Below are 26,712 nucleotides of genomic sequence, written 5' to 3' on the forward strand. Positions count from 1 at the left end.
CTGTCTTCTACCGTCCCACATATATTTCACTAATATATGTATCTTAGGTCATTATTAAAACAATCCAGAAATATGGAAAGAAAACTTGGAAACTTAACCATCTGTGTTGCTGATTCAGCTACAAGTGGATACAGTGCAGACTTAGTAATATAAATGAAGTCTTCTCTGCATGCCTGACGTATGCATCTGTACCTCATCACTCATGAAACAGTTCAGACACTCTGAACTTCTGCAATGTGCAGCACTCCAATCTCCAAACAACTTCTCTAATTCATGGAAAAGTTACTTGTACTCCGATTCATTTGTGTTTATTTTTATGTGCTTGTACTATTATGCAAGGCAGTGATTTTTCAAAGTTCTGAATACCAGGTAGTCATGCTAATTTGTGCCAACAATCCTCAGACTTGATCTCTCAAAAAAAAAAAAACAAGTGATGTTTGCTTTTAGAGATTATTTTCTAACTTTAGAAACAATAGTACACAATTGGCTTACTGGCTATTTTGTTTTTGGAAGTTGTATTGATTTTAAAGTTAAGAACTTACCTGGTATGGTATTTGTAATAAATAATTGAAGTATACAGTATAACAAAAATAGTACTAAATGACAAAATTCACAACTGCATATATGTATACACATATGTATGCATAGAACACACATACACATATTTGCATCTTTTGAATTGTTTGCAAGTTGGGTTTTGAGATATTAAAACAACCTGGTAACCTTGGAACACCCTTGATGTTGGGGTCTCATTGGTCACTTCACTGGTCTCAATTCATTCCACATCTACTGGCTTCTCTCCTCATCTCTGACCTTCTACTCTTGTAGAAGGTCCAGTTTTATTACATGGACATTGGGATTAAATTTTTTATGATGACTAACATTTCCTGCATATTATCATTGATGCATTTGAGAAATTATCTTTGAAAAAATTGAAACTGAACAGAAAACAGACTTAGGAAAAATGGCTTTAGTTCAAAGATGTTAGATGATACTTTGCAGAAAAAGGCAAAACTTCATCTTATGATTTAGCCCATGACTCATGCCTGCAAATGGAAGCCTGACTTCCTAGAACGCTCAAAGTTATAAATTAGAGCACTCATATAAAAATAAGACCATGAAAATACATTGAAACTTAAGATATGCTTAAAAATGTCTGTAGTTTTTTTTTGTGTGTGTGTGTGTGTCTGAGTGTGTGTGTGTGTGTGTGTGTGTGTGTGTGTGTGTGTGTGTGTGTGTGTGTGTGCATGCATGCCATTCCTTGGGCTTGGACTCAGGGCCTGAGTTCTTCCCTGAGCTTTTTTTGCGCAAGGCTAGTGCCTTACCACTTGGATTGACAGCTCTACTTCAGCTTTTTGCTGCTTAATTGGAGATAAGAGTCTTACAGACTTTCCTGCACAGGCTGGCTCGAAACTGAGATCCTCATTTCTCAGCTCCCTGGGTAGCTAAGATTACAGATATGAGCCATTGGCACCTGGCTTTTACTGAGATACCTAATTGATCAGGTTGCCAATGTAAAATTAAATGTGGATACTGTATCCATGTCTTGGAATGAAAAGTGTGTTTTCTTGGTTGATTTCAATAACTACTTAGTCTTGTATGGAAATCTTAACTACTCATTCTTTTAGAGAAAACCACCTTGTTAGGATGATTCAGTGTGTTGGTGTGGCTGAAGTAAACATCTAAAATTTTGTTCAGTTGCTTGGAGGCAGTTTTTTTGTCTTTTCTTTTTTGGTACTGGGGATCGAACCCAGGACGTTGCACTTGCTAGGCAAGCGCTTTGCCACTGAGCTACATCCCAGCCCTGGAGGCAGTGTTTTTGTAGGGCATAAAATATAGAGGTAAAATAGACCATGAAATTGGGGGTATCTGATTCCATGTAAAGGCATTGTGAAAAAAAAAAAACAAACCCAAAATGTTAACATAATGACTGTTAAAGTATTTGGTATTAATGTTACTTTGGTCCTTTTGTAGTCACTGGTAAAAATCCTTAAAGCTCTTTCACTCTTCTGCTCCTTCAGTACCTTCTTTCTCTGCACAATCTAAAAAAGTTGATGTTTCCACAGATAAATCTTGAGCCCTCTCCATGGCAGTTTTTACCCCTGTGCTCATCTAGCCTTTGTTGCTAAATCTCAAGTTGTCTTAGAAAAATAATTTAGTCAGGCACCAGAGGCTCGTGCCTGTAATCCTAGCTACTTGGGAAGCTGAGAATGGGAGCATGGAGGTATAAGGCCAAAACTCAGTACTAAAGCAGTCCACCCAGAGCTGAGTGTGGTGACACACACCTGTAATCTCAACTTCTCCAGAGAAAAGATGGAGATTGGACTGCATTTGAGACCAGTTTGGGTGTAAGAGTTAGCTGGATCCATCTCAACAAATGGGCCTGGTGTGGTGGTTCACATCTATAATCTCAGGTATAGGGAGGGATAAGTGAGATGATACCTGCCCAGGGTGGCCCTGGGCAAAAAAAGAGCCCAAAAGCGATAAGAATCTGAGCCGGGCACCAGTGGCTCATGCCTGTAATCCTAGCTACTCAGGAGGCTGAGATCTGATGATTGCAGCTCAAAACCAGCCCAGGCAGGAAAGTCTGCGAGACTCTTATCTCCAATAAACCACCAGAAAACCAGAAGTGGTGCTGTGGCTCAAGTGGTAGAGCATTACCCTTGAGCTGAAGAGCTGAGAGACAGCACCCAGATCCAGAGTTCAAGCCCCATGACAGAAAGCCAAATGAAAAAGAAAAAAATAATCTATCTGAAAAGTAACAGGCAAATATGGTTGAGGATGTGGCTCATCTGGTAGAGCACCTGCCTAGTAAGCGTGAGGCCAAGTTCAAATTCCAGTACTGCCAAAACAACAAATCCTGTACATTTATCCTCTGTACACAACTCCTAACTCTTCAATGCTGTTAGAATCAATGCCAAAGGTCCATGTAGACACTATTTTGGTATTATTATTTTTTTTTTTTTGCCAGTCCTGGGACTTGAACTAGGGTGCTGTCCCTGAGCCTCTTTGTGCTCAAGGCTAGAGATGTACTACTTGAGCCACGGCATCACTTCTGGCTTTTTCTGAGTAGTTTGTTGGAGATAAGAGTCTCACAGACATTCCTGTTTGGACTGGCTTTGAATTGCAATCCTCAGGTCTCAATCCTCCTGAGAATTACAGGATTATAGGCACAAGCCACTGGTGCCTGGCTTCAAACTACCTTTTAATTTATCTATAAACATCCTTGCCTACAGGATAATCTCAGCTCTAACTGAATCATTCCCTTGCTTCCTGCCTTGACTTTCTTCACACTGTTATACTCCCTGCCTGTAATAGTAGCCTCCCTATTATCCTTTATTTGGCTAGACATCCATTCTTTCAAGTTTCACCTTAATGGCCAGGATATTTCCTTCAGGAAGCCTACCTAACACACACTTCTTTGAAATAAACATTTCTCCTGCAGTTTCCCTAGCACACATTCTCTCCCTTCATATCAGTATATTTAAGTAACTGTTAACTTAGCTTAACTTCTAGGATGAGTTCTGTGAGTTCAGTGGACATTCCTACCTTGCTCAACATAACCAGAGTGACATTGGGTCTGGTTCAGCACAAAGCATTTGATGAATGTTTGAATGACCAGATAGATAACTTTGGCTTGCATCTCTAGGAAGTTATTTGATTTCCAGGAAAATAATAATTTGTGGTAGGATTTGGCTGCTGTTTCATAGGAATAAGGAAATGTTAAGTTAAACAATATTTTTACCAACTGATTGTCAAAAGTAGGCTAAAAGCTAAATTGGAAATAACCATTATATGGCAAGTGAAGTACTGGAATTCTCTGAATATTTCAGCAGACAACACTCTTTAGAAAATAGGAAAGTTCTAATAATTATTTTCTCTCAGAATGAAGAGCATTAAAGGAAAATAATGTAATCTTTACCCCCAAAAGAACTGAAGGACAATTTCATTTTATAGAGCTTTATTACAGGATGGTAATATCCAGGACACTTCAGAGCACCTTATACTGCTAATCAGATTTTTGGTAACTGTTTTTAAGAGTGTTACTTGAGTATTCTTCACATATGAACTTTCAGGCAAAAGCACAGACTCAGTGATTATTTAAGAGATGTTAATCTGATTAAATAGTTTATCCTTAATGACCTGAGACATCAATCCATGGATGGCTTCTATGGTAGTTTTACAGCTGGAAAAAAAAAAACAAAACATAAAACATTACAAATGGAAAATTATCAAACATTCAAGTTCCCCTCATGACCATCCATATTCTCAACTAATTTTCATTTTATTCCTATTTCTCAAACTACACCCACTTAAAATTTACCTTTTAACTTTTTATCCTTCTGCATATCTTGACTATTTTATTACTTACTACAATTTTCACAAAAGGACATTGTCAATCTTGATATATTTAAAATAATTCTATTATATGTCAGCAGCTTTGGGAAAAACTGTGTTTTGAAAGGAAACTAAAATAATACACTAATTATGTATTAGTATTATATATTCATAATAAGATTCCAACATTACATTAATATATGTTATTAGCTAGAATAACTGTTAACAGGTAAGGATTCTATGTTTTTTTTTGGGTCTGGTCATGGGGCCTGAACTCTGGGCATGGACTCTGTCCCTCAGCTCTTCAGCTCAAAGCTAGCTCTCTACGACTTGAGCCACAGCACCACTTCCGGCTTTTTTCTTTTTGCTTATGTGGTGCTGAGGAATCGAACCCAGGGCCTCAGGCATGCAAGGCAAGCGTTCAACCACTGAGCCAACTTCCCAGCCCGGATTCTATGCTTTTTTATCCTGAGATCATCATAAATATCTTCTAAACAATTAAAACATTATTTAGGTTAATGATGAAAATGATAAAAAAAAAAAAGCAGAAACAATGACAAAATCCTGTATATGTAGAAAACTACTGCAAAAAGGAAACTCTTCTTTTGCCCTTTTTATATTTTTTGTTATATAATTCAAATATTTTTTCCACAGAAGTCTTTGTTGCATAAGAAATTGAGATGCAAATATAGATAAAATTACAAATGTTAAGACAGTCACACCAAATCGTATTAAAACAAGTACCAAATGTAAAACCTGATGGCAAAGAAAGACATGACATTTATTCAGGTCTCTTGCTCTATTCCTAAAAACACATGAAGAAGGGAATCAAGTATTTCTAAGCCAAGATGACTCCTGATTTCAGGATGAACTTCCCCTTTTCTTCTCCCTTCTTTTTTTGTAGACTTGATTTTTCTTTTTTTCCTCCAGTCCTGGGGCTTGAACTCAGGGTCTGGGTGCTATCCCTGAGCCTCTTTGTGCTTAAGGCTAGCACTGTACCACTTAAAGCCACAATGCCACTTCCAGCTTTTTGAGTAGTTTATTGGAGATAAGATTCTCCAAGGAAAGCCGGCGCTGGTGGCTCACGCCTGTAATCCTAGCTACTCAGGAGGCTGAGATCTGAGGATCGCGGTTCAAAGCCAGCGCGGGCAGGAGAGACCGTGAGACTCCTATCTCCAATAAACCACCAGAAAACCGGAAGTGGCGCTGTAGCTCAAGTGGTAGAGCGCTCGCCTTGAGCTGAAGAGCAGAGGGACAGCGCCCAGGCCCAGAGTTCAAGCCCCAAGACCGACAAAAAAAAAAAAAAAAAAAGATTCTCCAAGGACTTTCCTGCCTGGGCTGGCTTCGAACCATGATCCTTAGATCTCTGCCTCCTGGGTAGACAGGATTATAGGCATGATCCACCACTGTCTGGCTAAGACTTGATTTTTCTAAAGTAGATATGAATGTATCAGTTCATATAGATGTCAACATACTTTCTACTCTAGATTATCATATTAAATTCAAATTTCTGTGTACAGAAATGTTTAGTTTTCTCAACCCTATTCAATTTATGCATTAGAATGCCACATTATTATATCCTAGGTTATCAGAGACAATGCTCAAGTTTGCACCTAACAAAATCTTTGGTGCTAAAACTCAAGATACTGAATTACTGCTGCAAGGATAGTTTCAGAAGCACAGGTTGAGAGGCCAATTATTAAAAATGTTTGAAAAATTAAAATCTGGAAAATTTTAGAAATCTGAATTTAATCCCTTTGAAAATAATTAAGTTAGCATTTTGCTTAAAAAGCATCTAGTAATGGACTTTTTTTTTTTTTTTTTTTCAGTCGGGGCCTGGGTGCTGTCCTGAGCTGTTTTGCTCAAAGCTACCATTCTATCACTTTGAGCCACAGTGCCACTTCTGGATTTCTGGTTGTTAATTGAAAATAAGAGTGTCACAGATTTTTTTGCCAGGCTGGCTTCAAATCATGATCCACAGATCTCAGCCTCTATAACATTACTTAGATCTTTGACTTAAGCCTTTTATGTCTCTCTAGTTGTCAAGGTTAAAAGCTGTGTATAAAAATGGAGTGAGGCAGGGCAAACAAATATAGTTATTATATTTAAGGTACATTATGTAGAAACTGGACTATGAAGCCATGTACTAGTAGCTCATGCCTGTAATCCTAGCTAACTAATTAGGAGGATTTGAGATTTGAAGATCACAGTTCAAAGCCATGCAGGGCAAGAAAGTCTATGATACTCTTATCTCCAATTTAGCTACCAAAAAGCCTGAAGTGGAGCTATGGCTCAAATGGTAGAGCACTAGACTTGAGCAAAAACACTCAGACAGTGCCTAGGCTCTGAGTTCAAGTCTCAGGACCAACATACACACATACAAACACACACACACATTGAGGGTAGAGATGGGAGGGAGAAAAATGGGGGAGATTGAAAGAAGGCTTGCTATTGCTCAAGATGCATTGTATGCACAACTTGACTTATGGAACTGAACCCTCTTCCTACAACTACTTAATAAAATAAAAATACAAAATAAAAATCCTAAAAATAATATAAACCAACAAAATCTATACATAACTTTTTTATATGGTGGTAGTGACTGAGGTTTGAGCTGTGTTGATAAGTTTTTAAAGGTCCTAAAAAAAGATAATATACAGGTATCATTCTAATGAAGTTATAACTAAATTGAAAAATAAGAAATTTGATTCATTCTAATTTGCAAATGTGAAGAAAAGAGAGCTGGGATAGGAATCCTACAGATTAATTCTTACCTGTCTCTTGTAGCTTTGGCGAGTTTGTCTTCTGACTTTCGGTCATGTGTTTCCAAACCCAACATGAAACTCCCTCGTCCTAGCTGGGCTTCTGATTGCTCTAGCTTTTCAGACAAATCAAATACCTGACCAGTGGTATAGTCTGCATTCTGTGGAGAAAATGGTATTCAGTGTACAACATAATACAATTTAAAAAAATCACTTCCCTCCTCTTATATATATTTACATACTCAGGATTAAATCTAGGATCTTGTACCAGCTAGGCAAATCCTCTATTAATTACATCTTAAGAACTTTTTCTTTTGAGAACAGATCTTATTAGTTTCTCGGGCTGGCCTTGAATTTTGGATCTTTCTGCCTTAGCATGTAACTCGGTTTACTCCGCCTATAACTGGGATTGCAGATGTACAGATATATGTGTGTATGTGTATGTATTTTTTAGTTCTTTCTTTGCTTTTCATGCAGGGATTAGGGCTTGAACTCAGGGCATAGGTTTTGTCTCTGAGCTTTTGTGCTCAAGGCTAGTACTCTATACCTGAGCCACTAGTCCACTTCAAGCTTTCCAGTGATTAACTGAGGATAAAAGTTTCATGGACTTTCCTGCCCAGCTGGCTTTGAACTACAATCTTAGATCTCAGCCTCCTGAGTAGCTTGGATTATAGGTGTGAGCAAATGGCAACCAGCTCCTAAAGTATGTATTTTTATAAAAATTAATTTTAACATAGAACATTTTATTTACAAAGAATTCTACTGTAAAATATCAGTGGATAGTCAATTAAGTAAGAATTCAAATTCCAAATATAAAAATAGATTCCCAGTTCCAGCTGCTTGAGGGTAGATGTTGTCCACTTATTATTTCAAGATTAAATCTGGAATTGATTTTCTTGACTGCTTAACTGGAATATTTGCTATTACAGGAGGCTTCCCAGTACAGGTTTTGAGTTCGGCTTTTAGCCCTATTATAGATTAGCTGGTAAGTCTGGAGTAGGCCTTGTGTTTCAAAAATGGAAGAAGGTGGCAATGATTTTTTATCTTAAGGCTATGATAAAAATCACATAAAGCAATGTATAAAAAGGCCTCAGGAAAATCAGTGTCACAAATGCACCTCGAAAAGGCTGAATAATTATTAGCTAATTTTGTTATTGTTTCCTTATTGAGCTTTTAGGATTAGTAGTTAGAATATTAAAAAAATAAGTTTTCTAGGGCTGGGAAGGTGGCTTAGTGGTAGAGCGCTTGCCTTGCATGCCCGAGGCCCTGGGTTCAATTCTTCAGCACCACATAAGCAAAAAGAAAAAAGCCAGAAGTGGTGCTGTGGCTCAAGTGGTAGAGCGCTAGCCTTGAGCTGAAGAGCTGAGGGACAGCGCCCAGGCCCAGAGTTCAGGCCCCATGACCGGAAAAAAAAAAAAAGTAAAAAAAAAAAAAATAATAATAAATAAATAAAAAAATAAGTTTTCTAGTTACAAAACTTTGATTTTAGAAAATATAGAAATTGTAGAGCAATGTAAAGAAAATATACATTATTTTAGGCCTTCTGCTCCTGAAGGAGTTGCTTCTACTCCAGAGCAATCAGTAAAGAGCTTGCCCGTGGGCTACAGCTGTCATTTTGTATTCACATAAAACCTGAAATGAACCTGACAATGCTGAGAGAGAAAAACTAAGACTTCATAGATTTGAATACAAACTTGTGCCTGAGGTATACTCTATTCCTAGACTTAGTAATTTACATAATACTTAATTCCCTTCCTTATTTTGGTTACTCTGTTACTTATAACAACAGTCCTGCTCAAGATAATCTGTTATCTGATACAAAAAAAAAGCAATACTTGTATTTTGTTCTCCATAAGTCTGTTTAAATTGTGTGCAATTCTCTTCCTCTCCTCCCCCCATCTGACTATTTGCCATTTAGGCTTAGTCTCTCTAGTATATAAAGTGGAATTGCAATCTGCTCCAGCTCAGAGATGCAGATTCCTACTCCAGACCCCCAGATCCCTAGACCTGGTATCTGTATTAAGTAAGTATAACCTTTCTGAGAAATGGGGTTTCAGATATTAAGGAGATTCTATAGCTTAGATAAAATTCAACTTTGCCAGGCAAGATGGCCCATACACTAGGGAGGATAAGGCAGGAAGACTAAGTTCAAGGCCAGCTTGAGCTACAAAGTGCTTCTGTTTCAATCCCTGCTCCCAAACTTTTTTTCAAGTGCATTCCTCCAAGAACAGTACTTACAGTAAGCAAGCTAGATGAACTCAGTGTATTCACCCAGTATTTATTCCATAAAAGTTCAAGTAATTTGCGATCCAAAGAGGATTTGAAATATGAGACTTCTAAGGCGTAGTATCTATGAAATGAAAGTACAGATTCAGGTATGTGAAAGAAAATATTTAGTGATAACACATAGAAGTTATGGCCAAATTTAAGCAAATTATTATTTTATATTCAAATAGTAATTTTCTTTTCCCCAGTCCTGGGGCTTGAACTCAGGGCCTAGGCACTGCCCCTGAGCTTTTTTTTTTTGCTCAAGGCCAGCACTCTATCATTTGAGCCATAGCACATTTCTGGCCTTTTCTGTTTATGTGGTACTGAGGAATCAAACCCAGAGCTTCATGCATGCTAGGCAGCACTCTACCAACTCAGCCACATTCCTAGCCCTAGTAATATTTTAGTAACCAAGAGAACAATGGTAAGCAGGGCTTTCTTTCTTTTTTGGGTTGTGGTTTACTAATCTTCTGTTTACTAAATTTGTCTTGTATTTTTTTGTTCTTCTTTAGAGTCTAAGAAGTCCAAGAACTTATTAATAATCAGAATTTCTTATTGATATATTTGTTTTTTGAGTCTGTCAATTCCAACTAATGACACATAAGCATAATGAGCTGCCTCTCTCTATAATTCTTGTAAGCTTTTTAAAAAATACTGAAAATGACACATGGATTCCCCATTCTTTTCTTTCTAATTCTCTAGTTAGGATCTACTACTGCTTTTTGGAAACGCAAATCTCAAAGTATGGCCCCCCTCCCCCCGAAAAGTCAGTACTAGGGTTTGAACTCAGGACCTTAAAGCTCTCACTTGGTTTGCTTGCTCAGCTGGTGCTTTATAACTTGAGTACAACTCTAGTTCTATATTACTCTTTCTTAGTCTCCTATGGTTTCCACACTCCCTTTGACAATTTTTGATGGCTGTCACTGTGCTAGTTTATAAATATGTACACATATGCGTGTATACATGTGTGTATAAATATGTGTATGTATACAAAATTTAGTTTTACAATATCATTCCCATCACTCTTTCCTTTCCCTCCCTCCAGTTTTCTCTGTCCTTCTTTTACAATCATGGAAAGTTATTTAAGACAAAAGAATAAAAAAAACCCCAGAGAAGGTTAAAAGACAAAAGATTGAATATAAATGAAAAAGGGTTATCATTCAGAACATGAGAGTTCACAGACAAACATGCTTCTACACTCAAGAGTTTTTCCTCTTTCAATAGCACAAATAAGATGATTAAGCTTAATCCTTTAGGAAAGAAGTAAACCATTTTTACAGAAATATATCAGAGGTGGTTGAAAATCAGATACATTTAGAAATTCAGTTTTAGAAATTCTCAAATTTTCTAAGACTTTATAAGTGAAAAGTAAGAGTAGTAGCAGTAGTACATGGCTAGTCTAAATGTTCCTTGAAGTCCGTATCATTTAGTCATTTAAGAAACCTTTCTTTTTTAAATGCCTACTCTAGGTGTCATTGCCCATTTTTTTTTTTTTTTGGTCTGGTTGTGGGGCCTGAACTCTGGGCCTGGGCGCTGTCCCTCAGCTCTTCAGCTCTACCACTTGAGCCACAGCACCACTTCCGGCTTTTTTCTTTTTGCTTATGCTGAGGAATTGAACCCAGGGCCTCATGCATGCAAGGCAAGCGCTCTACCACTGAGTCACCTTCCCAGCCCCTGTCATGGCCCATTTTAAACATAAGGACACAGCCCCAAGTATTTGTGTTCTCATGAAATTCACAGTGTAAGATGTCAATAGCAAGGAAACAAATACACCAAAGGTGAAAAGAGCTAACAAGAAATAGGAAAAGGGGCCGGGCGCCAGTGGCTCAGGCCTGTAATCCTAACTACTCAGGAGGCTGTGATCTGAGGATCCTGGTTCAAAGCCAGCCGGGCAGGAGAGTCCGTGAAACTCTTATCTCCAATAAACCACCAGAAAACCGGAAGTGGCGCTGTAGCTCAAGTGGTAAAGTGCTAGCATTGAGCTGAAGAGCTGAGGGACAGCACTCAAGCCCAGAGTTCAAGCCCCATGACCGACAAAAAAAAAAAAAAAAAAAGAAAGAAAAAAAGAAATAGGAAAGGGGAAGAATAATAGGAAAGTATATTTGAAATAGTGATCAAAGAGTATTTTCTGTTAAGGTGACCCTTGGAAAGATATTCAATGATTAAAAGACATAATAAGCCCATGTGGAAATAAGGAAGAATGTTTTAGATAGGAGGAGGCGTAAATACAAAAACTGCAAGGCAGAAGTCTGCCTAGCTCCTTCAACAAATGGAAGAAGTAGTGTATCTGGACTAGAGATAAACAAGGTGCTGTGATAAAGAGCTGAGCTCAGAAAGGGGCCAGACCATTCAGGGTTGCATACTCTATAGCAAGTTACAGTCTTTACTCTTGGTGAGATGGGAAGTCATTTTGAGGAAGAATGTGATCTGACTTATATTTTAACGGAATCACTCTTGCTGAGAAAACATCTTTAAGAGAGTGAAGGGTATTCATAAGAAGACAAGTTAGGCAGCCAGTACTATGGTTTGTCTCCAAATGACAGTAGCTTCAATGAAGGTCATTGAGAGATGGTGAGATAAAGGTAAAGAAAACTGCCTTCACAGGGCATCTTCTATTTTTTTTCCTAGAAGTGCTGGGGTTTGAACTTTTAGGGCCTCCACACTTGCTAGGCAAATGCGCTACTACTTGAGCCATACCCTAACCCTTTTTTTTTGTTTTATTTTTTAGGGTCTTGCTTTTTGCCAGACCAGCCTGGGACCCTGATCTTCCTACTTGTGCTTCTTGGGTGGCTGCATTCCTATACCCAGCTTATTTGCTGGGATGAGAGTCTCACAAATTTTTTTGCCTTCAGGGCTTGTCTTGAAGCATACTCCTTCCAATCTCTACTTCCCAAGTGGCTGAGATTATAGGCATACATGACGATGTGTAGCCCTTAGTGGCTTCTTTTTTTTTTTTATTGTAAAAATACTGTACAGAGGGATTACAGTTACATGAACAAGGTAATGAGTACATTTCCTATCAAGCATTGTTACCTCATCCTTTGTTTTTCCCCTACCATCCCTTCCCTCCCACCTCCACAACTATACAACTCTCCCTCCCCCCCTAAACTGTAAAGTTTGTTTTTCAATATAGTATCTTGTACATCTCATTGTTACAATGGGTCAACCTATATCCTTATTTAAGCATTTTTTCCTTTCCCCTCCCCAAATCACAGAAGTGCATATACATGATGCAGGGCACTGACATCAAATACAGTGAAAACAGAGGTTATACCATGGGGGAGAAACATACAAAGAAACAAAAAAATCTAACGTGGTACATTATAAATACGTTAGGAACGATAGCAAGAAAGAAAAAACCACTTGTGTCTCTATCTTGGGGTTCATTTCACTTAACATCATCTTATCTGGTCATATGTACATAGCTTTTGACCTTTTCTGCTTGTTCCAGGGCCATCTACAAATTCAATGTTGATACCTATCAAATTCCAACCTCATTCTTCAATGAAATAGAAGAAACAATCCAAAAATTCATATAGAACAATAAAAGACCCTGAATAGCAAAAACGATCCTTAACAGAAAAAATAGTGCTGGAGGAATATCAATACCAAATTTCAAACTCTACTACAAAGCCATAGAATCAAAACAGCTTTGTACTGACACAAGAATAGACCTCAGGACCAATGGAATAGAATTGAAAGCCCAGAAATGAACCCACAGACCTATAGCCACCTAATCTTTGATAAGGGAGCTAAAAGAAAAATAGAATGGGAGAAAGACAGCCTCTTCAGTAAATGGTGCTGACAAAATTGGTTAAATACCTGTAGAAAACTAAAGTTAGATCCTTATATATCACCCTGTGCCAGAATCAACTCCAAATGGATCAAAGACCTCAAAGTGAAAGCAGACACCCTGAAAACATTACAGGAAGGAATAGGAGAAACCCTAGGTCTCCTTGGCACAGGCTGAAATGTTCTCAATAGAGACCCAGAAACACAACAAATCAAAGAAGGGTTGGACAAATGGGATTGCATGAAGCTGCAGAGCTTCTGCCTGGCAAAGGACATAGCTAGCAAGATCAATAGAAAGCCCACAGACTGGGACAAGGGTCTCATATCTAAAATATACTTAGAACTCAAAAATTAAATCCCCCAACAACAAATCCTCAAAGAAACAAGTGCCTGATAAATAAGTGGACTAAAGACTTAAACAAAAACTTTTCTGAAGAGGAAATAAAAATGGCCAATAGACATATGAAGAAATGCTCAACTTCTCTAGCCATAAAAGAAATGCAAATCAAAACAACATTGAGATACCACCTCACCCCAGTTAGAATGACTATGAAGAAATCTAATAACATATGCTGGAGGGGATGTGGACAGAAGGGAACCCTACTGCATTGTTGGTGGGAGTGTAAACTTGTGCAACCACTTTGGAAAGTAGTATGGAGGTTCCTCAAAAGACTCCATATAGAGCTTCCTATGACCCAGCAATCCCACTTTTGGGCATTTACCCAAACTATCACAAAAAGACCATACTAAAGCTACCAGCACAACTATGTATATTGCAGCATCATTTACCATAGCTAAGATACAGAACCAACCCAGATGCTCCTCAGTAGATGAATGGATCAAGAAAATGTGGTATATACATGTATATACATATACATATATATATATATACATATGCATACACACACACACACACACACACACACACAAATGGAATTCTATGCCTCCATCAGAAAGAATGACATCGCTTCATTTGTTAGGAAATGGAAAGACTTGGAAAAAATTATATTAAGTAAAGTAAGCCAGGCCCAAAGAACCATAGATTCTATGGTTTCCCTTATTTGTTCTTACTGGCTTTTTTAATGTTAAAAAATTCAGATATAATTCCTATGCCATAAACTTCATCATATAAAAAAAAGTATATGTAATTCAGTGATTTTTTTTCATGTCTTTTTTGGCATTTGTAGTGAAAATGTATATGAAGAGTCGTTGCTAAATGGAAATTGTTTACGTTACTGGCTGCAAACTAAGCTGGTCTCTGAACAGACCTTTCAGTTATTAGTTTCATTATGTGCCAAGTTTATCATGCTAGATTGAAAAGACCTTTCAGTTATTAGTTTCATTATGTGCCAAGTATACAATCTAAATTGAATGTAACTATTTTGAATATAATCATATTTGAATATTATCCTTATGTTTTATTATTTCAAAAGGAACTTGCATTATGAATTGCAACTTGTCTGATTCTATTTCTCATTTGTAAAATAAAGAGCGTGGACAGGATGATCTCTAAGGTGTCTTAGTATTTTGGTATCAGATACATAATTTTTATTTTTTGAAGAACTGGGGATTGAAACCATGCCTTTGGGGATGCTAGGCAGGTGATCTTCCACTGAATTATCCTGAGCCCAGATATACTGTTGAATTACTTACTGTTTGCAGTGTACACCAAAGTCTTCTATTTTATTAAGTGGGATAGTCTGGTATTCAGAAGGTCCTTCATCAGGAGGTTTGTAACCCTAAGCACAAACAAAGACAACAGAAGATTAAAAGCAACAAGAAAAACACAAATTTGTCTATGTAGCTTTTTATTTATGAGAACATTAATTTTGGGGAGCCAAATACTCAATTTAATCTTCTAATAAAAATGTATGCTAATTTCTACCCTTTGCTAACTCCATTTGGTAGTCCTAAGCTGGATTTAGCTTATGGATTCATTTTTCTTGTCCTTAATAGATATAGTGTGTGTGTGTGTGTGTGTGTATTCATTTTTCTTGTCCTTAATAGGTGTGTGTGTGTGTGTGTGTGTGTGTGTGTGTGTGTATCCTGGGGATTGAACTCAGGGTCTGGATGCTGTCTGTCCTTGAGCTTTTTTTGCCCAAGACTAGCACTCTGCTACTTGAGCCACAGCTCCACTTCTGTTTTTTTGGTAGTTTATTGCAGGTAAGAGTCTCATGGACTTTTCTGTATATGTTGGCTCCAAATCATGACCTTCAGATCCCAGTCCCCTGAGAAGCTAGGATTATAGACATGAGCCACTTGTGGCTGGCAGGAGATATATTTATGTGCATGCTTCTATTGCAGACCACAGTCTCCCTCCAGGGAAGGAAACTGACCTATTTAGCTTTTTGTCTCTCTAGTACTTGTCAGAATGCATACATATTTATTATATTTGTAAATACTATATTAACAGAGACTGCTTTTCTAGTAAGCTTAAAAATTTATTACAAGCCAGGTGCTGGTGGCTCATGACTATAATACTAGATACTCAGGAGGCTGACACCCAAAGATCATGGTCCAGGAAAAGTTCATGAAACTCTTATCTCCAGCAAAAAAGCCAGATGTGGACTGTAGCTCAAGTTGTAGCATGCTCAGGGATAGCACATAGGCTCTGAGTTCATGCCCCAGGACCAGTACCAAAGTATACAAAAAAGTAGGTTCCCCTCTTCCCCCCAGCCAAAGCCCATAAATAATACTACTTTTTGCTATGGATAGTTTATGATAGACAATTATTTTGTAAATATATTAAATCAATTTAGGCTAGAAAGAGGTACTAATTGGGCTGAAGTTGCTTAGTTATAAAATACTTCTTTGGGAGAATAGGAGATATATTAGGATTAAACCCAAGGATTTGTGCTTGCTAGGCAAGTATTCTCCCACCTAAGATATACCTCCTCAATCCTGTGGTAGGGAACTTGCCTAGCATAAATGAAGCCCTGAGCTGGCACACTCACATGCACACACATTGCACATGCACGTGCGTGCATACACATTCATAGAAAAGTCAAACCCTATTCACAGCATTAACAGCATTAACTTAAAAAAAGTTAGTCAAATATTTGGAGGTAACAAACAAAATCAGCCAGGCACCAGTGGCTCATGTTTGTAATCCTAGCTACTAAGGAGGCTAAGATCTCAATTTGAAGCCAGCCTGGGCAGGAAAGTCTGTGAGAGTTTTAACTCCAATTAACTACCAAAAAAAGCTGGAAATGGAGATGTGACTCAAGTGGTAGAGCACTAGCCTTGCACAGAAAAACTCAGGAACAACACTCAGGCCCTGAGTTCAAGCCCCAGGACCAGTTAAAAAAAAAAAAATTGTAGACCTGTAATTACCTTTGGGTATGTCCTAAAGGCTCCAAGATTCACTTTTCCTGCAGAAATTGTTCTCGTTGGATCAATCTATAAGAAATATACAAATGTCAATGTAAATCATTATATTTCTCCATTTATTCAAATATTACAGAACTAAAAATGTATATGTAATATGTAATATAATAGGTAATACATATTCTAAATAGTATATATTTTCTTAGCATTACATATTACATACATAATATGAAAAAAATACCCCCCAATATCACATAAAAATTCAATGACATGGGTAATAAATGAATGAAATAGGTACAGCAGTAGCTCACAGTTAAAAATTAAACAACTATTTTATCAGCTAAAAACACTATTTAAGCTGTAATTCTAGCACTACTCCGAGGTCGTTTTAGGCTACATATCAAGTTTGAGGTCAGCCTGGGCTACACAGTAAGGTTTGTCTCAAAGTCAATAAATACTTCAATAAACGAAAGATTAAATTTTAAAGTTTGCTCATTTCTTTTAAGACATTTTTCTTTTTCTGTTTTTTTTTTTTTTTTTGGGTTCCGGTCGTGGGGCCTGAACTCTGGGCCTGGGCACTGTCCCTCAGCTCTTCAGCTCAAGACTAGCGCTCTACCACTTGAGCCACAGCGCCACTTCTGGCTTTTTTCTTTTTGCTTATGTGGTGCTGAGGAATCGAACCCAGGGCCTCAGGCATGCAAGGCAAGCACTCTACCACTGAGCCACTTTCCCAGCCTGGACATTTTTCTTTTTCTATTAAAAGATGAACATTTTCTACTTTTCTCCTAGAAACTTGGATAGCATTTAAAACACTGTGGGTATAGTAAGAGTGGCTCTGGCAATTCCTGCTTACTCAATTTAGTCAATACTGACTGAATACCTAAAATAAGCTGGGTGCTTGGTGGTTACATTTACTCTCATTTTATAGAGATGGAGGGGGATGGAGGATGAGATGAAAGGGAAGTTAAATAACTTTTCCAAAACCTCAGATTCTGAGGTAAAAATTCAGATTCAAACCTAGGCAGACTGACACTAGTGCATTACTCTTTTCTTTATCATACTGTTTTGATTTCTCAGTATACTTGCTTTATAAAATCTTCATGAAGAACTTAATTAAAATAGGTTTAAAAGTACTTACCACCACTGCTACAAATGGTTCCTGGAACTGCTGGTTAAGCATCTGTGTACTAACATCAATCCCAGAAAGCCAGCAGCCATAGCCAGGATGGCTATGATACCAGCCAATTGCATTTTCAAGGCGACCAACCTAAAAAAAGAAAAGGACAAAAAGCTTGAAATTCCTCTTAATCGCAGAGTTGTCATTTGTGTTTTATATAATATTGATAAAATTACACTGTGAAGGATTGTTCATAACATTAAAAAAAGGATTTTCTCCAGGTACTGGTGGCTCATTCCTTTAGTCCTAGCTACTACTTGTAGGCTGAGATCTAAGGATCAGGAAGCTATCCTGAGTAGGAAAGTCCATGAGACTCTTATCTCCAATTAAACACCAAAAAGCCAGAAGTAGAACTGTGGTTCAAGTGGCAGAGTGCAAAACTTGAGCATAGAAGCTCAGGGACAAAACGAAGGCTCTGAGTTTAAACCCCAGGACTGGCCCAAAAAAGGTTTTCTGAATAGAAATACATATATAAAGTGCAAAATAAACAAGCTACAATTACAACAGGGTAATCAGTCTCTTCCATCTCTTTCCTCTACCTGGTTTCTCAGTCCAGATGCTATTCCTATAGCCAAGAGCTTACATATACTTACAGAGATACTGTTTGCATATGAATATATATACATATATATTCATATATAATAACATAACACGCGGTATGTTACTGTTTTTTCACTCAGTAAACAATTCTAGAATTTGTACTATATAAGTAAATACATGGCTATTTTTGGAAAGCCCGTGGAAGTGGTCCATTAATGCATACACCATAACTTAACTGGTTTTATACTCATGAATGTTTAAGTAGTTCCCAGCCTTTTTATTTTAGTGTACATAATTTAATTTTCTCAGTACTGGGGATAATGAACTCAGGTCCTCCCACATCCTAAACAATTGATTTTTAAACATACTTCTGATAATGGATGTTAAGAAACTTTAAAAAAAACAACCTGCCAAATTGATGCTATATATCTTATCAGGCTTTTAATCTCATCTATCTTTTACATAGAAATTGTTTAATTTTAAACATAAAATTTAATGTGCAAAGGATGGTTTTAAGTTCAGGAACAAAAGTCATCTTGAAGCTCTAACATAGTTATTAACCATTTCAATTATCTTTAAACAGTTGCACGTAAGAGTTGCCATTTAACAAAGCAGTTTATAAATACAATGCATTTTGATCAGTGTTACTCATTTCATCATTCTCAGTAAGCTTTTAAGAAAGAATCTTTTTACCTGCTTGGCATTTTCTATGTAGGCAGCCATGTACTCGTAAGCAGCAGCCTGAGCATTTACTCGGGTTTCAGTGCCCTCTACAGGCAAAGCAAAACTGTCCATAATGATCATGGTTTCACCATCTACCTTTCCAAGCATCAAACCCATCACTTCCAAGTTGCCTCCTGATCTGGCATGCATCACCATTTTCAGTAGAGCCAATGCTGAGATTTTGCAGTATTTAAAGTAATGGTGGCTACAAAACAAAATCAGGGTATGATTAAATTTCTCATATAAAGTCAATTTCAAAAGACAGTTTTTGAAATCATTACAAATTTTAGATTAGCTGGATGCCAGTGGCTCATGCCTGTAGTCCTCCCTCGCTACTCAGGAGGCTTAGATCTTAGAATCGCAGTTTGAAGCCAGTCCGAGCAAGAAAGTCCATGAGGGCCCTATCTCCAATTAAGCACCAGAAAATGGGAAGTGACCCTGTGGATCAAAGTGGTAGAGCACTTGCCTTGAAGCTCAGGGAGAGTGCCCAGGTCCTAAGTTCAAGCCCAAGGACCATCACACACACACACACACACACACACACACACACACACACACACACACACACACACACACACACACACACACACACTGCTTAGCTTAGTTACTGACACATACTAAAAATTTAGTAAGTACTGTTATTAGCATTATTAACTTATCTGTTACAGCACCCTCAAAGGAATACTGTGTTGAAGGTTCTGGCTTCCCTCTGTGATAGTCTTCAAATTAAAAAAGTGTATATGGGTATGTCAAAATGAAATGTACTTATACAATTAATTGATGCTAAAGAAATGTAAAAACATTGAAAAGTAGGCTGAATATTCCCCCACTTCTGTGACCACTATATCCATCAATGTATATAACTAAACTCTTACATAAAATTACATTTTGATACCACGGATGCATCCTAAGACAGCTAGAATCAGTATAGTTGAAGAGTTATGGGTAGAGAGGTGAGCAAACAATTTTCTAAGTATTTAACAGACTACATCAACCTGAAGTGTACAACTGCTATAGAAGTACATAGACAACCAGGCAACCTCACTAGACTGTACAGAATAGTCAGTGCCTTTGAGAAGAAGAATTTTTAGGTGTCTGCCTTCAGAAAGTAACCAAGTCTAATTTCCAAACTTTGAACCAAATTTTTTTTTTCAGATTTCAACCCAGATTCTCCCCCCTCCCCCCAAATATCAACCACAGTCTAAAAGATATATAGTTTTAGAAGTCAAGACATGAATTTAAATCTTAGGAAAAAGAAAAATGACAAGTTATTATGGTCCCATTAGATAAATTCCAAATCATTTTTATAGTTTACTTTATAATGGCAACACCAGCTGGTAGGTCTACTTCTGTTTTACAGACACATGAAGATAGACAATGTAGCTTCTTAAGGTCAATCAACTAGTTAAGTGACAGCTGTTGAGATTTGATGTTAAATCTCTTGCTCATTCAAGGGTTCGTTGTCTCACTGTGATCATGAGGTAAGCTTCTTAATGTATTTGCCTTTTTTTTTTTTTTTTGTCAGTCTTGAGGATTGAACTCTGGGCCTGGGTGCTGTCCTTGAGCTCTTTAATTCAAGGTAAGTGCTCTACCACTTGTGCCACAGCACCACTTCTGGTTTTCTGGTTGTTAATTGGAGAAAAGAGTCTCATGGACCTTCCTGCCTGAGGTAGCTTTGAACCATGATCCTCAGATCTCAGCCTCCTGGGTAGCTAGAATTACAGGCATGAGCCACTGGCTCCCTTCCGACTTTGCTCGTTTTCTTAATTGCAAAAAAAGGAAGGGAAATACCTTACTGGGTTGTCATAAAGATTAAATATGAACATTTCTAGCTCAGTTCCCACTCATATTAAGTACTCAAATACTGTGAAACTGATATTGCTAGTTTTGAACAAAGCTGGAGGCAGAGGAAGTACGTGGTGACAACCCTTGTTTATCTCTCACCGAAGTGTTCTTTCTGGCTCAAGCAGTCCAGCATCAGCTTTGAGCAAAAAAAGCTTAGTGAGAAGGCTCAGTCCCTAAGTTCAAGCCCTGAACCTGCACAGGAAAAGAAAGTGTCTTTTGTGTTTTTTTATTCTCCCTCTGATGAACTATCTCTTAGTACTGAATGTTTTGAATAAAGAACCCCCTTGACTTGCCATCACTTCCAGGGACACAGGGATTTTACTAAGAGGCGAAGAATCTTAGCATTATTATTTTTATTTATTTATTTATTTATTGTTGTTGTTGTTGCTGTTGGTCACGGGGCCTGAACTCTGGGCCTGGCTGCTGTACATCAGCTCTTCAGCTCAAGGCTAGCACTCTACCACTTGAGCCACAGCACCACTTCCGGCTTTTTTCTTTTTGCTTATGTGGTGCTGAGGAATCGAACCCAGGGCCTCAGGCATGCAAGGCAAGCGCTCTACCACTGAGCCACCTTCCCAGCTCAGCTTAGCATTATTATTGTTGTTATTAAAATAACTTTTGGCGCTTCTGAACCAGAGTAGCGTTTTTGGAAGGCCTCAGTGTGCCTCTGAAAAGAACATCAATCAAAACGCGACTGTAGATGTTCGGAAGATAGCTCCCAGCCATTCCCCCCCCCCCCCCCCCGAGAATTTCCACTTTGGGATCAACCACGGGGCATGTGGAAACGGGCTCAAGGCAAAGAGTGTGGCACCTATGACAACAAGGATGCTGAGAAATGACCAAGTGAAGTCGCCACCAGTTTCCCCCTTTACGCAGGCGGTGGGCTGGCGGAAAACAAAGTAGTGCCCAGCGGGGGAAGAGGGAGGGGACTGGGGCTCCCGACACCCGTGGGAGGACCGGCCGCAGCCTCCCGGCGCGCACGCTCCCCGCTCCCGGCTCCCCGTCCCCGGCTCCCCGCTCCCGGCTCCCGGCTCCCCGCCCCCCGCCCTCCGCCCCCGGCTCCCGGCTCCCCGCTCCCCGCTCCCGGCTCCCCGCTCCCGGCTCCCGGCTCCCCGCTCCGGCTCCCCGCCCCCGGCTCCCGGCTCCGGGCTCCCGGCTCCCCGTCCCCGGCTCCCCGCTCCCGGCTCCCCGCCCCCGGCTCCGGGCTCCCGGTCCCCGGCTCCCCGCTCCCGGCTCCCCGTCTCCGGCTCCTCGCTCCCCGCTCCCGGCTCCCCGTCTCCGGCTCCCCGCTCCCCGCCCCCGGCTCCCCGCTCCGGGCTCCCCGCTCCCGGTCCCCGGCTCCCCGCTCCCGGCTCCCCGCTCCCGGCTCCCCGTCTCCGGCTTCCCGCCCCCGGCCCCCCACTCCCCGTATCCGGCTCCTCGCTTCCGGCTCCCCGCTCCCGGCTCCCCGCCCCCGGCTCCCGGCTCCCGGCTCCCCGCTCCCGGCTCCCGGCTCCCGACTCCCGGCTCCCCGCTCCCGGCTCCCCGCTCCCGGCTCCCCGCTCCCCGCTCCCGGCTCCCGGCTCCCCGCTCCCGGCTCCCGGCTCCCGACTCCCGGCTCCCCGCTCCCGGCTCCCGGCTCCCCGCTCCCGGCTCCCGGCTCCCCGCTCCCGGCTCCCCGCTCCCGACTCCCGGCTCCCCGCTCCCGGCTGCTGGCTCCCCGCTCCCGGCTCCCCGCTCCCGGCTCCCCGCTCCCGGCTCCCGGCTCCCCGCTCCCGGCTCCCGGCTCCCCGCTCCCGGCTCCCGGCTCCCCGCTCCCGGCTCCCCGCTCCCCGCTCCGGGCTCCCCGCTCCCGGCTCCCGGCTCCCCGCTCCCGGCTCCCGGCTCCCCGCTCCCCGCCGAGTGACAAGCCCTCCCTCCCCTCAAAGCCCCGCTCCCCACGGGTTCCTTCCACCCCGCCGCCCCTCCCCGCCCCTGCGTCTCGCCAGGGACCTCCTCACTCCTTAGTCCAGGGCTTGGCCGCCAGGATTTCCTGCTGCTGCTTTTTGTCGTATTTGTAGATTTCATCGATGCTCTGGGCTTCCTGCATGTTGTTGGCTAATTCCCAGGTCTTCTGAGCCATTCCGCTCCCGGACGCCGCCATCTCCCAGGAATGGGGGCAGTTGTCTCCGCAGCCAACCTAACTGTTTCACTTCGCTCTGTTTCTAAGTGCGGGCTTCAGTCCTTAGGACGAGCGCAAAGTCTCACTAGACTCTCGGGGCAGCCATGACACCCGGGACCGGAAATAAGCTTGGTACAGACCATCCGGGACGGTAGAGGGCCCTGAGGGAAAGAGAGATAAAAAGCAATTACGCTTATAGCTAAGGAGAGGCGAACTGGCTTGTGGGTGAAAACTGTGTCTTGTGTTTTCGAAAACTGTATAAGTGAATTAAGACAAACACGACGTTTCGGCGTGGGAATGGTATAGTCCGCCGCACCGGAAGAAGGGTGGTTAACGTTATGCCAGAAACGAAGTTGCCGTCTATGTTCGTACTGCGCAGGCTCGGAATTCGCCTTAGAGTTTGTGGGTGGAGCCTTAAGGTGGCCTGGGAGAGAGTTTTTGTGTGGGTGTATAGGTACTGTAAATAAGATACTTGGAAGACTAAAAGTTATAAGGACTTCTTTGGAAAAACTGAGATGTAAATAGTTTTGGATGCTGATTCTGAAGAGGATGACAAACAAGGAATCCTATTTAACACAATTCAATGCACAGGAGTTAAACCTCAAGGGTTTGGGGTTGTTGGACAGTAGGCTTTTAGTTGGGTTATCACTAGTATCCTGAATAGATTGTTTCAATTTATACCTTTTGACCTACTTGTAAAAGTTAATTATCCGTATATGTATAAGGAACTTAGTGTTCTGCAAATTCCAAATTTTGTCTTTGGTCAAATCACTGTTATGAATTGCCGTTGTTCTAGGGCAGGATAAATCTTCCAGCAGTTAATACCATGTTTCATTTGTTACTTTACTTATTTTAGGCATTTCCCCATCTCATCCAACATCTACACTAAATTCTGTTTCAAGACACGTATCATTGAAGTGCCCACTCCTCAAAGACCACCGGAGACCACCAGAGACTCAAGACACTCGAACTGCAAAACGCAAGGTTTATTCAGAACAAACCTAGGCTCAGGCCTCGTCCCATACACTCTGACACAGCAGAGGGAGGGAGGAGACCCCGAGCTACATTCCAGCAGGGTTTATAAAGGCAAAAACCACGAAGTGACAAAAAGATACATTATCCAGATGTTCAAACAGAATTACATGTGAATTGGCTCGGGGATAGGGATAACAATCCAGGACGATTAGCATCAGCAGTGGGTTACAGAACCAGATGGGTCAGCTGAGTGGGGAAGTAGTTAAGACCTGATGGTTTCAGTATAATCAACCTCTTTCAGTAATCTGCGCAGGTTCTGGTCAATTTCAACATAATACCTCTCAATACAATTACACTTTTCAGAAACATCTTGGCCATCAGGGCTTAGAACAAAGGCATAAAGTTAATCATAAAATGTCGACTGAGCAAGATAGTTATTCTTGTTCTCTCATCATCTGTGTTCATGATTTTATCCTTAACACCTAGTATAACTTCAATTTTGTTTGTTGATGAAAACAAAAAGAAAACCATAAACAACCCAGTTCTTCTTCCTAACCGGATTCCTACATATCCTGCCAACATCATTTTCAACTTTTCATTTTTCCCAGAAGCATTTTTATTCCAATAATGCCCATACTTTTGCTTTGGGTTAGCAATACAAAATGTATTGCACATGGCTTGAAAATGCTGTTCCTTGACATTCTGCCTGGGAGCCCATACTACTATTTTAAAAAAGCAGCTCGGATTTATACCATCAACTTTTTCTTGATTGTCCAGTAACCATTACCTTCCTTGGTGTCTTTAAGGCCCCGCTGCTGCTTCTGTAAATTGTTACATTGCTTTGTAGTAATGAATTCGTTTCTGTAAAAAATTTTGTCATTCATTGTAGGCTTTGCGTTTTGTCCCCCACCCTTATGGTGTTTGGAAGATATTTAAGTAGTTAAAAACATGTGGTTTTGACATCGACTGGAGAAAATTTTCTTTTAAAACTACCTTACAATATAGTTAGGATAAATTAGGACCCTTAGGATATATTAGTATTATTAGTTAGACATAACTGGGAAGCTAGCAATCCCTTTCAAGGGGTAGCCTAGGGCCACTCTGGATTAAGAGGAGCTGAGTAACTTGTTGAAATGGTAATGGAACTCCAGGACAAAGTTGACTAGATTTAGGAGCTGGGAGTAATAAAATTGGATAGAAATGCAAGAGTTATCCTTCCCCTTTTTCTTTCCTAGCTCTGACACTGTTCCCAAATCTTCCCCTCCCCTCAGAGGGAAGGGGGTTGGAATGGATTTGACCTATGGTAAGGCTCAGCACGGGAAGGAGGTGGTTGTCAGCTGCCAGGGTGCCCGACACCTTGCGGCGTGAAGCCCCGCGGCTGCGCAGCCTCCGGGACTGCAGGGGGCGCCCTCGCACGTGGCCCGGGGCGCCAGTGGGGGCGGAGCCAGGTCGGGCCGTTGGCGCGGAGCGCGTGGAGGGCTGTGGCTGAGAGGCGGAGCGACTGGCCCGCCCGTAGGTCCCCGTGTTCCCGCCCCGGGCGAGCCGCTGCCACCTCTCTCGACCGCTGAGAGCCCCAGTCGAGCGTCTCCCGGACGCGAGGCCGCTTTCCCGAGTGAGAGTCCTCCGGCCGCAGGCAGGCAGCCAGCCCCGCGGGATGTGGCTGGAGGTGGGTGGCACTGCTGAGAGGGTTCCAGGGCCGCGGCGGGGGCTCGCGGCGGCCTGGTCGGCGGGCGGCGAGCGGCGATCCTGCGGGGTCGCAGTCGCGGGGTCCTCCCAGCAGCCGGTCCGGGGACGCGGCCTGGGCTTGGGGGCTGGGGAGCGGACGGCGTCTGGCGGTAGCCGGGCGGGACCGGTGTCGGGAGCTGGAGTCTGCGTGGCTGTTGTTGGGGCCGCGGTGCCCGGGAGACCGGGGTGGGAGTTCGCTGGGGAAGGGGGGGGGGCGTTCCTCTCAGTTGCCATGGTTATGCGGCGCCGACTCCCTGGTCACCCGGGTCGCTGCTGTCGCGGGTGTTGTTGGGAGCCGGTTGCTTGACGACGCGTTGACGCTTTTGAGAGCCTCCGAGGTCCTGGGCGCCGGCGGTGACTGTGCGGGCCGTGCCCGCGCTCCCGCGAGCCTCCCTCTCCGAGGCCCGGCTGTTGGTCTACCGCGGGGTGGATCCTTTCCTGCGTGGCGCCCTCACCGCGCAGGGCTGGTTAATGGTTGGCGTGTGAGTGCCTCGGCATCCGGGCACGATCTCTTTGCGCCCTTGCTTTGCTACTAAAATTTACTTCGTCTTCACCATAAATCTTTGAGGTTGGTGCTGTTTTTACCCCCTTTCCTCCCCTGTAATTGCCTGGTCCCCGGAGCTAGAACTTCATCCTTCTGTCTGGTTGTTAGATTTCTTATTTGGAATTTGAGCCCAGTTTTCTTTAAGGGTTAGCAATGGGACTCCTCTTAGAGAGGGGCTGCTTGCCAAGGTTATAGATTTTGGGGGAAGACTAAATTTTGAAATAAACCACCACCTAATTTTCAAACACCACACAATGCGAAGACTCAAAAACTGAGTCTGTTTGCCACAAGCTTGTTATCCTGAGGTGGTTCTATTTTGTGAGGAAGAACGGCTTGCCATGTGAGTAAGCAAGGCAGAATCTCCTGGAAACTAGTAGGATGCTTTTTTCTCCATTGTCCTTTTCCTCTGACTTTGTGGTGGTTAGATATCTGATGAAATACTCAACGGGGAAGACGTTTTTGGATCTTCTGCAGCACAGATGATCTTCTGCCAGGCAGCAGGTGGATTTAGACAAGGTAAATTGAAACAGATGTTTTCAGGACTCATTTTTCTCAA

General features: G+C 41.5%; 2 protein-coding genes across 11 annotated transcripts in view; one reads left to right on the plus strand and one right to left on the minus strand.

Moving 5' to 3' along the window:
* Window positions 1–3,944: 3,944 nt before the first annotated feature.
* On the minus strand, window positions 3,945–23,035 carry Cops5 (COP9 signalosome subunit 5). Of its 2 annotated transcripts, none has more exons than XM_042666682.1 (8): window positions 22,752–23,035; window positions 18,898–19,132; window positions 17,626–17,754; window positions 16,494–16,559; window positions 14,814–14,899; window positions 9,339–9,450; window positions 7,113–7,261; window positions 3,945–4,186 (listed from the first exon to the last, which is right to left on the minus strand). In XM_042666682.1, exons 1-8 carry the CDS (start codon window positions 22,892–22,894, stop codon window positions 4,102–4,104), a joined length of 1,005 nt encoding a protein of 334 aa, XP_042522616.1. In that variant the 5' UTR covers window positions 22,895–23,035; the 3' UTR covers window positions 3,945–4,101. The 2 variants fall into 2 exon arrangements, with proteins under 2 accessions (XP_042522616.1, XP_042522625.1); XM_042666691.1 differs by having other exon boundaries at window positions 22,744–22,832.
* A 2,412-nt stretch (window positions 23,036–25,447) lies between these two features.
* The window catches only part of Cspp1 (centrosome and spindle pole associated protein 1), a 122,551-nt gene continuing 121,286 nt past the window's right edge, over window positions 25,448–26,712 (plus strand). For all 9 annotated transcript variants that reach the window (XR_006145236.1, XM_042666373.1, XM_042666400.1 and 6 more), the window contains exon 1: window positions 25,448–25,553. The gene's annotated coding sequence lies outside the window, so the exon portion shown is untranslated. The remainder of the gene's footprint in view (window positions 25,554–26,712) is intronic.

Source organism: Dipodomys spectabilis, unplaced genomic scaffold (genome assembly GCF_019054845.1).
Source record: "Dipodomys spectabilis isolate Male_0828 unplaced genomic scaffold, ASM1905484v1 ptg000015l, whole genome shotgun sequence".
NCBI lineage: Eukaryota > Metazoa > Chordata > Mammalia > Rodentia > Heteromyidae > Dipodomys > Dipodomys spectabilis.

Bases quoted from the DNA above. Each gene is read 5' to 3' on its own strand.
- Cops5 (XM_042666682.1), bottom strand. From the start codon at position 22,894: ATGGCGGCGTCCGGGAGCGGAATGGCTCAGAAGACCTGGGAATTAGCC. The intron at 16,560-17,625 runs GTAAGTACTTTT...TATTTCTTATAG, and splicing joins AACCATTTGTAGCAGTGGTG to ATTGATCCAACGAGAACAAT. The intron at 7,262-9,338 runs GTAAGTACTGTT...TTTTCTCCACAG, and splicing joins GTTCATCTAGCTTGCTTACT to AATGCAGACTATACCACTGG.